We start from the raw sequence: 13,391 nt of genomic DNA on the forward strand, positions 1-13,391 counted from the left end.
ACCCTGGGCTGTACAGGCATAAGCAAATAAGGCTCTGGTGTATATAGGTATATATTTTATATATAATACTAGTACATCAGATTAAGACCTATATTATCATTATAGACACCTCAGGACAAAAAAAGAATATTTTCAAAAGAGTATTTTAAAAGAATATTTTAAAAATTGACAGGGCAACTAGGTTTAAAAGCCATTTAGGTCCTTAAAGATGAAGGAGTTGTCTAGGAGGATTTGCAAGCGCTTTCAAGGTGCATAACTCCTGTGATCTGCTTTGGTTTCAATGCCTCTGAAAGCCTGGCCACAAATCCCAGTGTCAATGCCCGTTTCAAAGTCAAACACCCCAAAGGACTTTGTTTGCTGCAAGATGATAACTAGGCGGCTGTAGCCTTTTGAAAACGATACGAAGCTGGCAAAGCCGCTGCGATAAACCGCTGATAGCTCCTTTTTAAAGGAAGAGAGGGGCGTAGAAAACCCTATTGTCATGTGAAATACCTGCCCCTACTTAACCCCGCGGCATCGTCCTGGAGCGGAGCGGAGCGTGGCCCGCCGTCCCCCCGCCCCGCCGGGCGGTGCGCTCGCTGCGCTCGGCGGGGCGATCCCGGTCGGCCTCGGGCGCTGGCAGACCGCGCTGCCCTCTCCGCACCGCGGCATGCCGCCGGCCGCCTCCCTCGACCGGGGCAGGCGGCGGGACCGGGCTGCCGGGGGCAGGGACCGCCAGCCCGGGGCGCCGCGGCTTCGCCGCAGGAGGTAGCCCTGCCTCCGCTCGCGGCGAGGGGCAGCGTGAGGGATCCCCCGCCCCTCGCACCCTCCCCTCGCCCGCAGGCAGACCCAGCCCGCTGCTGCCCGCGCCGCCCTAAGACCGCTCCGCCACCGGAGCCGCCGGGTGCGGCGGCCCCTTCCCTTCCCTTCCCCTCCCCTCCCCTCCCCGCCCCGCCCCGTTACCTGCCACCCTCCCGCAGCTCTCCGCTCCGCTCCGCTCCGCCGCGCTGCGCCAGGCCCGCCCCCCCCGCGCCATTGGCTCCGCCCGGCCCGGCCCGGCCCCGCCCCGCCCGCAGGCACCACCCGCCGCCCGGGAGCGCGGTGGTCGCCCGGGCCCGGCTGCCGCCGCGACGCTGCGCTCTGCGGTGCGGGGGGACCGAGGTGCCGGCGGCGGGGCATGCGGGCGGCGCGGCTCTGAGCCCCCGGCCATGGCTGAGAAAGTTTCGGCGGCTCCGGAGCGGCCGCGGGGCGCCGGCCACGTCGGCTCCTCTTGCTCCGGCTCCTCCTCCGGCTCGGAAACTCTCTCCGAGGAGGGGGAGCCCGGCGGCGGCGGGGCGGCGGCGGCGGGGCGGCTGCGGCGGCGGCCGGGCGAGGAGCGCGCGAGCCCCGGCGGCCGGGCGGAGGACGACGCCTCGCTGGAGGAGCGGGATGAGGAGGTGCGCGGGGCCGGGGCGGCGACGCTTGCTTCTCCCGCCCGGAGGCACCGGGGGCGCGCCGGCAGCACCCGCCCGGGGCGGCCCGCCCGGAGTGGGAGGCGGAGGTGGCCCCCGCGGCGGGGAGCGGCTTCGTGCCCACCTGGGTGCAGCCCCTTCCCGTCATCTCCCCTGCTAAACCCGGGGCGTTTTTGTTTCTGCTGCCCCGGCTCTCGCCCTTTCTGGCTGCCGGTATTGAGGGTTGGGGGTTTTTGTATGGAGGGGGTATTTTTTGTTTTAAGAAGCCTTGTTTTTTTTTCTAGCGTGTCACCTTTAGCGTTGCTCTAAAGCAAACTCTTCAGTGTCAGACGGAAGTGATGGGCAAACCCCTAAACTACACTAATCCTCTTGGGAGAGCTAATCACAGGCTGTGGATTATGGAGGAGCTCTGTGGGTGATAGATCAGTAGCGCGATACGCGGATACGGGTGTTGTTCCCTCCCCTCCTGATAATAGCTGCAATACCTTCTAACGGCACTCTTAAAAACAAAACAAAACCCCCTCTATGCTACAGTAAATGACCCTTTTGTGTCTGAGACTGATTTTTTTTTTCTTTCTTTTTTTCTCCTTTTTGTTGAGTGGTTCGCACTCCTTAAAGGTGTTTCTTGCCGTGACCCCCAAACCAAGCGCATTGTTTTGTCTGGCTGCTGCTTTACTTTGTCTCTGTACATAATCTCTTGTATGCCTTAGTTGAGTGGCTGACTTGCCTTTTGGTGTGGTCAACTTTTTAATTTGCTCTTAGGTGGTGTTTCTTTATTCTGTGCCTTTATGTGGCTGGATGCGTAAAGCTTTTTTTTGGGAAACGCTGGCATTTTTAGAGGAATGTCTGTGAAGCGCTGGCTGAAGTTATTTGCAACTAGTTAAGCTGTGGTTGCCAGGAATGTTTCCTTCCGCAGTGATGGCTTGTTTATGTAGCTCCTGTTTTCCCCTTCGTTCCCTGATGCCTCCTCTGTTGAATTGATACAACTGTAGGACAGCATGGTGAATTGGATCTAAATATAACTTCCTCTATCCCTCCCCCCCCCTTTTTTTTTTCTTTAAATACTCAAACTTGGACCAGGTTCCTGGTCTGTTTCAACTGCATGAGCCCACAAAGGGTAGAATCTATTTACAGTGAAGTGCGTTTATGATAGTAGTACAATGAATGTGGATATATCCACATCATTTTCTTTTTTTTTTATAGAGTTGCTTTATTCATTGGGCTGCGTAGGAGCTCTGTAGCTGCTGTTAGCATGGTGCTCGCTGGTAGGTAATATATCCTGCTTCTCGGCAGGTCTTGTACGTGTGGGCTGGGGGCTGTGCTTACCACAGCTATGTGGTATCTAGTTGGTTTGGTGCTCAGTTGGTAAGCCTGCAAAATACTGTGTAGAAATACACAAAGGCTGTCTGTTCAGTTAGCTGAACTCACAGCTGCTGGCAGACCAGTTAACTTCTGGTTAAGGCTGGTTATTTCTATGTGTGCTTTGGAGGTGAATTACAGGCACCTTTTGAGATGAAAGTATAGGGAAGGTAATGTAGTGGGAAGTGTGGCTTAGAATATGCAACCTTCTTCCCTCCCCTTTATTCCCCTCTGCTAGATTCCGTCCTTATCTGAAACCAATCTTTTTGTCTGTGTTTTTTGTGCTTTGGTTTTGCCCATCCTTCCATTTTGGTGTAGCCAGTGCTTGCAGCTGAATTCCTGCCTACCTGCAGAGCCACCTGACAAATCCATCTGTATAATCATCATTTTTTTGTGCAAGGACACCACAATGCATTAGAGTGCAGAAATAAATGAATGCATATTAATTTAAAACTGAGAGACCATCTATGTTACTTGCACACTGAAACCTTTAAGGGTAGTGGAAAAAGGCAAGACTAAGGTCCGAGATGAATGTACAGATAATTTCAGACTTTCTTTACATGTTACCTGCCAAAAGTGTAACATGGAGAGAAGTGCTTGAAGATACCATTTTTACATTGACATCCCATCTAATTACTGTAAAATAATAAAAAATTTTATGTTCTCTGCAATGTTCTGTTTGAGTTCTTTTGGTTTTATGGATCCCCAGCGCTTGATCCTGCTCTTCCAGGTTTCATTTCTCCTCTTGCCCTGTCCTTGTTGCTGTTGCCAACATGGCAGAATTGAATCTGTTGTCACGGCTGTTCAGTATCCTTTAGACAGCAGTGAAACAGATTGTCCTGATACCTCTCTTGCTGCTACTTTAGCTGTCAGTAAATTCTTCAAAGCCATGACATAAAAAATATTTTCAAACTAAATCTGTAAATGGGTAATTAGAAAACATGCATATTTTCCCATATGTGTTACTACTTCTGGTGGTGTCCCAGTAGAACTATTTATTTTCCTGTGGCCTTGTGTATGACACAGTTGACAACTCTGATCTTGTCTCCTCCTAGACCTCTTCTTTAGACTAAACAATGCCAGTGCCTTTAATCTTCCCTTATAGAATGTGTTTCCAGACATCTGATCGTTCTCATTGCTGTCTTGTGGACTCTTTCCAGCTGGTCACATCTGTCTTGAAGCGTGACATCAAAAAACAGGATGCCGTACTCAGATTTAGGCCTTGCCAGAGCTGATTAGAACAGAAAGATTATTTCAGAGGTGTCTCAAGTGATGCTATTGTTTACATAGCCCAGACTGCTCTTTCACAGTTTGTGGTCCATTACGAGTTTTATGTCTTTCTGAAGAATGATGTGAACATTTCTACTCTACCAAAAAGAATGGTTTGTCTCCCCAGCTCAGTGAAGGAAACTTAATGCTGTCACTTAGAGTAGGGCTGCTTCTTTTATGTCCAGAAATTAAATAGTAGAAATGAAAGCTTGATAACTTGTCTTCTGAGTATCACATCTGAAAGAGTTAATTCCTGGAGGTGAATGGGGAAGGGAGCATCAAGGTGGGAAGAGAAGGTACATCACTCCTTTTTCTTTTTTTTTTTTCCTTCTTCTTCCTATTATCATTACTTCATCCTACTGTTCCATAAACTTCACCTTAAAAAAAAAAAAAATTACAAAATAACCAAAGAAAAGCAGTCTCTCATTTCATGTTAGCAAGAACAAATGATAGTTTGCAAGATTATGGCTATCATTTACTAAAGTGTTTTTGATGTCTTACTTTGAGATCTTAGACACATGAGAATTAAACATGGCTTTAACTTCATGTGGAAAGTACTTCGCTTCTGGAACATCACTGCATTGAAGTGCTGTGGATAGCAAACACCTGAAACTCAAATGAATTCAAGCAGATTATTTGCCTATGCTCTTGTGAGGCAAGTGGCTAACTGCTGACAGAAGCAGGCAGGATGGGATTGCATGGTGAAGGGCACTCAAGGCAAACAGTACATAGAAGATGGCTCACCGCTTTCCTAATGCAGCATGGTTGTTTAGTTTTTTAAGGATTATTTTGTATTCTCTTTAGAACTCTTCTTGTTGGAAAGAGTGTTTTCCAGACTGTCAAGGGAGGAGTCGAGGCTGGGCAACAGCGTGTTTTCTGTTGTAATCTGGCTGCTTCTACAGTCTGTGGGTAGTCAATACCAGGCTGGGATTATGGGGAAATGCAAAAAACCCCAGGATTCTCCCATTTTCCTTTCTGTTGCATTTCTGTTTTCTCTACGCTAGTCTTCCTTTTGGCAAAAAAAAAGTGACTGTGAACAGGAAACATGTTTTATGAGGTTTATTGAGGCAAATGGTACCAAATGTCATTGGCTGCATTAGTTTCTCTCATTCAAAGTGTTTTGCAGTCTTTCAGTCCATCATGGGATATGCTTTTTTTGATGGTGGCTTCCAAATCTTAGTCAGTGTTTTACGAGGGCAGGTGAGAGCTCACTTGGGTTAATCTTTTTTCTTAAAAAGAGGATGAAGGCAAGATATGGATTCCTTGCCTATATCAGTAATCTCAAGGATCTGAAGGTTAAATTCTTTGGCTCGGAGTTGTCTGACTTTTCCATCTCTGTCAGCTGACCTACTGAAAGAGCTTATCTTTCTACAAACCTTGTCACAGTGACTGGGAATATGCATTGCTTACCAGAGCAGACTAGCAAACCAGGGAGGATCAGCAGTCTTACAGAGTAATACTTTGTCCTATAGCACAGCTGTCTTGGTCTGAAATAGATCCAGAAGCTTCTGAACCTGCCAGTGTCTTTGGAATTACCATAGTGAGTCCTCTTCATTATTTTAGATGCTTTAAAAAAAAAAACCCAAAAACCAACCTCAAACAAAACAACCCACAAAAAAAAGGGGGGGAAATACGGTATTTTGTTCTCAAATAACTTCAGTTCTTGCTCTGTAAATTAAATGTTTGGCACTGAAGTGGCTATCAGAGTTGGTAAGAGTTGGTCTTGTGTTGAAAAGATGATAAGCAACATGAAATGACAGGATTTCTCACGAAAAATGTCCACTGACCTTTGAAGTTGATTATTCTACATTTTCTCCTACTCCCTAGTTGATGTGTATCATGTATTAAAAAAGATGCTTTACTGCACAGTGAGAAGTACAAAAGCTTTTTCTGTTGCTTCTAACTCCTTTGCCTGAATTTGCCTTCTTGCTGTTTATGTTCAATCTGTTGTGGCTTCAGTAGGACTGTATGGTGGGAATTAATTACTGGGAAGCTAAGATTCTGTCATGAAAGTACTTGTAGCAAGGTGAAGAGTTGCTCTAAAAGCTGTTCTTTCACACATTTGTCCTTAAGCATGTCCACTAGAGAGCTACAGTACCTCCAGTATTACAGACTGTCTGCCAGATCTTCACCCCAACAAAACTGTAGTGTAATTTGGGGGAGGGGTAGAAATCAAAATGCTTTGGGATAAAGTATGCAAAGAGTGTGTGAAGTGATGGCAGTGTTTACGTGTGCATTCATGTATAATGGAGATGGTGGCAGTTCTGTCAAAATGACAGTGACCTAACCAGTAGTAATGTTGTTGTTACCTTTCTCTTTCCCCTTCTGCTTGTCCTGCTGAAGCACTAACCATGGGACATGCTTAGACCATGTGGGAGATAAATTTTTCTTTTAATTGTTTCAGACTTTCTTGTCTCTGACAGTGACGGATCATTCCCTGTTGTAGCACACCGTGAATGTTACAGCTGCCTAAAGATGAATGGCCTAATTGCTAGAGTGTGATCCTTAGACCATATTAAGGAATAGTAACGCAGTCATAAAATGTATACTTCTGAGGGTTAAAATGATTGCAGTGGGATTGAATAAACACTTATCTAGCCCTGAGTAGCCACAAAACTGTTCTTGTGTCACATGAGCCAGAGAAACGGCATTGCTTTTGTTTTTTAGATATGTTTGTTATAAGTTACCTATAAAGCTAAATACTTTAAGTCTGTAGGGCTGTTTCAACAGTCATGTAAAACGCTTTCTTGATTTGCTTTTAGTATGAAAAAAAAAATGTTTGTCTCCTACTTTAAGCTTTCTGCATGCAGGATAGGCCTTTAAGGTGCATGCATGTGAGGAGAGACACATGGTTGAGGGCTTTATCTAATACAGCTATGTGCTGTTGCCTGAGGTTTTACATTAGCTGTGCAATGGTAATGTTTGCACCTCTTTGGAGCTTCTTTTCAAGACACTTGGTGAGTATGAATAAGCCTGTAACTACCGCATGTCCCTTCTTACTTGGAATAAGTGGGAGCTGAAGATGCAGATTCATACATTGAGTTGCATATCTGTTTTCATCTGCCGGAACTATTTAGATACTTAAAATCCTCCTGGAAGGAGGTGGGTGAGGATCTGATGATTACAGTCTTCAAACGAAAATTTGAATGCATTTGCAAAAATGATTCAGTGGGCCTTTTGCACCCTTTAAATTTTATAGGCAGGAGGACATAGTCCTGAGGCTAATCTTCAGGATCCCTTAGTATCTGTATGTTGAACTGTGAAATAAAATGTAGAGAAACGTCTTTTCTGAAAAGCTGCAGCTCTGTAGAGGGAGGACAGCCTAAGTCCAGCATAGTCCGCTGCCGTTGACAGCATTTTGGCAAGATGTAAGCTGCTTTGAATTGAATGTCAGTAAACATAACAATGGGGTGCTACTCTTGTACTATGAGGAAGCTCCATATGATGGGGCTGCTCTGCTAGCAGTAACAGCTTGTGTAAAGTTGAGTTTACAGAAAGGGATAAAAGAGTCCTGAGGCATAGAATATGAGCACTGTCAAGTGCAGTGCAGATGAGAAGATCCTCGAGCTAGCAAGGTAGCAGCTAGATAGCCTTTTACTGTGACAATCCATGTAATATGGTAACTTTCCTTTTGGTTTTGTTGTGTATTATGCACTCTCTCCACCTACCCCCGAAGCACAACTGTAGTCTCAAAGATTGCCATGCCGAAGCATTAATACATACCAATTACTTGGTTTCTGATCTTGCTATTTGGGTTACCTGGAGCTGGCAAACATTAACCAGCAATGCTCTTCTGTACAAGGCATGAGAAGAAGATATTTACCCTTATTTTAGAGGCAAAAATCTGAAATGCAGAATTTTGGGACTTACAAAAAGGGGTATAATGAATCTGAGAAAATCAGTAATGTGAACAAAGTCCTTAAAGTTTTCTGTTAAAGCTTCCTTAGACAGAATTGCTCTGACACCAGGCTGAAGGTTTTCTCTTATGCCCAACACAGGGATGCAGATGCTTGTTATTAAGAACTTCAGTGAGGCAGGCTCTGCCTGTTCTGCTGCTGGGTTGGGAAATGACCTGTTCAGGCTGTGACTCGAGAGAAATACCAGTCTTTTTAATAGTTTGGTAAGTGAAAGAGGAAAGGATGAAGAACAAATATTCTTCGTATTTTTTGTTTTGTTTCTGTTTTTTTTTGTTTGTTTGTTTTTGTACGGTACCAAGCATAGTGGCATTCTAGCTTGTGTTGGGAGCTTCTCAGTGTTATGGTATCACAGGCAGTACTGTGCATGCTATTGCTAAGCCCCTTTAAAAACACTGATGTGGGCTTCAAATACTCTGCAGTCCACCCCCTCAACCCCCAATTTTTACGATTTGTTGCTTCAGCCTTCAGATTTGTGTGTTTTCAGCTTTTCTCTTGCAGCTGTGGAGTTTAAAATTCTTCTTGAAACAAGGTTTTAATAGCTGGATGGTATTGGGTTTTAAGATGTATGACTGAGAGACTTGTGCTTAAAATGATGAAATGCTGGTAGCTCTTTGTGCAGTGATAGAGGGGAAGGAAAAAAGGTGCAGGTACTTGAGGACAAGCTAGCTGAAAAGGTGAAAAACGTGGGGGAGTGGTGGCAAACAAACTCCGCTTTGAAATCAAGCCAGACACCTGTCTTAGCTTTTGGTTTACTGAGCCAAGTGGAGTTTTACTTATCCTGTCCTAGCTGAAAGGGATGCTCTCATCAAACTTCCCAGCTGAAACACTGTCCTGCTCCAGCCAGGGAGCGGTGGGGTGAATACCTTGCCCTCCTGTACAAATGTAACTAAGCTGATGAATCTGTGCCTTTCAGAGGTGAATTACAAGTATGGCAAGGGTTAAAGCTCAACTGTTCTGCTGTATAAATAGCCTGGTAGCCCTTGCCGTGGGGTTTCCTTACTGAGTACCTCTACACTTCAAGTGGGAACCAGGGATGAATGCAATACTTTTTTCTTTCTTAACTAATATCACCTACAGTTTGAACTAGAAAGAGAAAATTGTTTTGCTCTTCTGATCAAACAGATCTGGAAGTGACTTTCAGGAGAAGCAAAAAAAGAAAGAAGCCATGTGCAAGCTACAAAAACCTCTTCCAAAATGATTAAGTGTGGATGGAAATAACTGATTATAGGATGGCAGCCTGTATAGCTAAGAAAGATGAATTCCCTGTTGCCTGGCAGAGAAACTTGTGTATTAGATGCATTTTGCAGTGTTTTATTGTAACAACTGTGTATATCGCAATATATCCTTTTAATTTTTATTTATTTTTAATTCCTAGAGGGTAGTGCTTATATACCGAGTGACAAACTTTCTTTGTGAGGCCATGCTGCCATGCTAGTGGGACTGTATAATTAATTGCACCTGGACTATTAATGATCCCATTGTTTTTAATAGCCTTGCAATCCTGAGGAAGAGAGCTGTGGGTGAATGGAGCAGATGAACTACTGCACTAAACTGCTACTTTGATTTTCATTGTTACCTCAGGAAACTTTTACTAGAACATAATAATGCTGTAGCTGTGGCTCGGTGGATGCTTTCATTGTAAAGCTGCTATTCAGGCCATATAACAAAAATGTCTCAGATGGTCTTTCATGCTGTGTTTCAGGTTTTGTGCATAGTACATGACAGGGAAGGGCAGGGCAAATTGTGCCTGATATGTTTTGTTCTGAGCTAGCTAACAGAATAGATTGTTTACAAAAAGTCTAAAGAAATTTTAGACTTTAGAAGTCTAAAAAACCTTTAGCTCAATTGAGTCTTTTTAGTTTTGATAAGTAGATGGGCTAATGTAAACCTTCTGAATGTGTTTTAACCTGTTATCAGTGGTTCCTTCCCCTTCCCATTTGTTCAGATACTGGTGGTGTTAACACATTACACCACTGGAGGACATGTTCCAAAGTTAAAGATGCCATTGATTTCCTCGGAGCAGCCCTGCAGCCAGCAGAGTACTGCATATTGAATTGGTAGTACATACTTTTAGTAAAAGTGGGTCAAAATTACAGACTGATTAGCTGAAACAGCAAGGAGGTAAACAAAAATAATTTATTGGTTATTGCAGAGCAGTGACAGTCATTGACTTTCTTGAGTTTCATTGAGTTCTTGAGTTTGCTGAACCACAGACCATGTATTGGAATTACAGCGTGGGCTCAGGGTTGCACTGAATTCTGCTGAGAGACCGTATATATGCTCACACTGAGTACGTGTTAAGGTAGTTAGTTGCATGGCATCTGGTCTTCTCAGAAAGAAGACATGAGTTAAAGAATATCAATAGTAGTTTACAATGCTATCACTTTTTGCTGAGTAATACCTTCCCTCCTGGCACCTGTTTTTGTGGTCTCCTCTGGTTTGCTTCCATCCAAACTCAGCATGCTTAGTTTTAAATTCTCATCAGAGGTAATAACTAGTGGCTGAAAATTGAAGCAACTGAAACTTCAAGGGTTACATTCAGACAGCAGTGGTCCTACAGTTAAAGTAGGAGAGTTAAGGTAGGGTAAGGGTGTGAAAGGAGGAGAGAGGTTCTGTTAAGGTATAATGATGTGCAGTAGGGGAAAACTTTCTCCATAGTGTTCAATAATCTTTATGCTTCTAAGTATGTTGCTATTAACATTATGTTAACAAGGCCACTAGACACAAAATGAAGGAAGAAGTATGTTAAAAATATGTAAAAAAACTTAAAGCCACACCATCAGGCACTTTAGGTGTAAGCTTGTTTGAGGGTGAGGAAAAGGAGTACATCTGAACTTTGGTATGCCGACAGGTAACCACTCAAACAGCTGGGAGGTGCAAGGCCTGCTGTTACAGCCCTGCATTACCTCACCTGCATGCTACCTAAGAGAGCAGCTGTGCAAAGAACTGTGGCGTTGTACCTTCTGCACAACAGACAAATAGCCTCACAACTATATGCGCCCTGGTGACTTACAAGCAGGTAGAGACAGGTTTTATAGCTGTAGGAGCTAAAGCACTTTTCATTGCAGGTCTACTTTCCCAATACAACGCTCATAAGTAGTGTTTTTTGGCATGGTAATTAAATTAGGAAAAAAGTAAATTGCAGAAACGGCAGATGACAAATGTAGATATATTAAGTCATAGATCTGTCACTGGAAAACAAAGACAGAATTGGAATTAGCAAACTAAATACCTCTGAGGACCTGGGCTCTCATCCAGGACAAGTTGGGAACGTTTTTCAAAGTAAGTGTGTGCTAGTGTGTCACCTGTAGCTAGTTGCAGTTACTGAAATTTTGCATGCTTTCTTGAATTTCTTTAAAACAAACAAAAAACCCTGCTATTGTTATAAACAAACTAATGCTAGTGACCTACCCATAATTACATTAATGCCTTTCCTTTAATTCTTTCCATATGGGAGCTTTAGATTGTGTTGCAGAAAAGTTATTTTGACACTAATACTTCTTGTGTGCAGCTTCTGGAAAAGGATCCTATGGTTGTCTGATGATGAGCCTGATATGAAGAAAGACTTTTCACAGAAATCTCGTTCCTACAAAATGAACAAGGCAGCAGAAAGAGCCTTGCCTACGTAAGCAAGTAGCACAATGGAAGGGGAATGGATTTGCGGGGTGAAACGGCTACTGTTGAGGGCAGTGTTCACGTTGTATGTGTTTCGGGGGAGCTGACTTCAGCTCTAGTCCGATCCCAGGGGGTGATGGCCTGGTACACTGCCAGTTGTACAGGAGCTTACCCAGCTCCTGTATGCTATCTGAACAAGCACAGACATTGCACCGTTATGGTGCGGGTATGCTTCAGGGCTTGTCAGGAGGGCGGTAGGAGTCTTGCTGGCTTGGGTGCTAATGGTGTTGCTCCCAGATCAGCCCAGTTTAGCCACCTGAAGTTCTTGGTGCCTTGCCAGGTTTTTCTAGTGTGTGTTGAGCTTCATACAGCTGTTGATTCATGAACTGTTTTTTCTAGATAAGCTTAAGTTGAGTGTGTCTGCAAGAGCTGCAGTTGCAGCTTTGGTTATACTGTAAACATAAAATCATTTCAGTTGAAATTTCTGGCTGGGTGTGGTGGTTTTCATTAGTTGTTAATCCCTCTGTTCCTCATTGATTATTGTTGAGGTAATGTGCTTTCATGAGAGAATTAACAGGTGGTTGGTGTGTTAATCCTTTCTGTTTAGATTTTAGTTTGGTAATCCACCTCCTAGATGTCTTGCCTGGCTAAGGCTGTGGTTTCCGTCTGCCTTAATTCTTCCTATATGCAGTTCTCCTTGGCAGCTTCTTCCCTATGTTGAGATATAGTCACTTCTAAACAGATTCTAAACAGATTTGCCTGTCTCCTAGGGGACAAAGCAATACCATTGCATATGACTGTAATCCTTAAAGATGTTATAAGTACATAAATAAGCATGGAAAAAGTAAGTAGTCTTCCCTGTACTTTAGGGGGTGTGGTCAAGTAGAATGGCTTGGCCTGTTTTTGTCTCTGATGGTACTGCTAACAGATGTATCCTGCAGTTTGGTATTGATAACGGTGCAATGTCTGTGCTTGTTCAGATAGCATCCAAATAAAGCCAGTTAAGCTGCTTAAATAAACCTGTGGGCAAAAGACATTCCCATAGCAATAGATATTTTTTTTTTTTACTCTAAAGCTAGGTTCCAAGGTTTAAGGACTCCACTGAAACCATGCAGTTTTGGTGCATGCGTGTAGGAGATATTTGGTGTTCAGTTAATGGGTTAATGATACTTACGTACCAGAAACCTTCAGAAGAAGCTTCTTGAATTTGTTTTAGATATTACGGAGCCTATATTGACAGAAGTTGTATGTAAAAATGTATAGCTGTATTCATTTCCTTTAGTGTTAGGATAACTATGACTCTTCTCTTCCTGCAAGATTTTTATAAGCATAAACAAACACATTTTTTTAAAGATCCAAATAATATAAGTAAAAGTGTGGGGGAATTAACTTTGAAGGCTTTTTCCTACAGACGTAGCACTTAAAATAATTCTGGTGACTACATTCACAGGTGAAGTGGTAGAAGGCCTTCTGAAGTCTCTGAGAGGTGTGCTATATCCTGCTGATCACTTCAGCACAGCTCCTGGGTGTTTGGAGTTGTAGCACACACTACACAACTAACCACTAAAGCACTTGGAGAGCTTTTATAATCAGACTTTATCAAAACTAGCACTGTCTGGTTTACTATATTGTACTCATCTTGCATTACTTGAGTGCTCTTACCCAGTGGCGATTATCCTGTAAGTGTTTTTATGTTGATGTGCAGACATGAAATGTAAGCCCATGTAAAATGTTATGAGGCAAACCATCTACATCCAGTGTTGGATGTAGATAACACAGCTGAGTCAAACCTTCGTTACTT

At 43.8% G+C, this 13,391-nt stretch overlaps 1 protein-coding gene across 2 annotated transcripts in view; it reads left to right on the forward strand.

Annotated features, from left to right (window-relative positions):
• Positions 1–1,187: 1,187 nt before the first annotated feature.
• MAST4 (microtubule associated serine/threonine kinase family member 4) overlaps positions 1,188–13,391 on the forward strand; it is a 313,910-nt gene continuing 301,706 nt past the window's right edge. Inside the window, exon 1 of one of the 2 annotated variants that reach the window (XM_076361644.1) lies at positions 1,188–1,415. In XM_076361644.1, the coding sequence (XP_076217759.1) occupies positions 1,188–1,415 (228 nt within the window). The remainder of the gene's footprint in view (positions 1,416–13,391) is intronic. The other variant, XM_076361652.1, reaches the window with a different exon arrangement.

This window comes from Aptenodytes patagonicus, chromosome Z (genome assembly GCF_965638725.1).
Source record: "Aptenodytes patagonicus chromosome Z, bAptPat1.pri.cur, whole genome shotgun sequence".
NCBI lineage: Eukaryota > Metazoa > Chordata > Aves > Sphenisciformes > Spheniscidae > Aptenodytes > Aptenodytes patagonicus.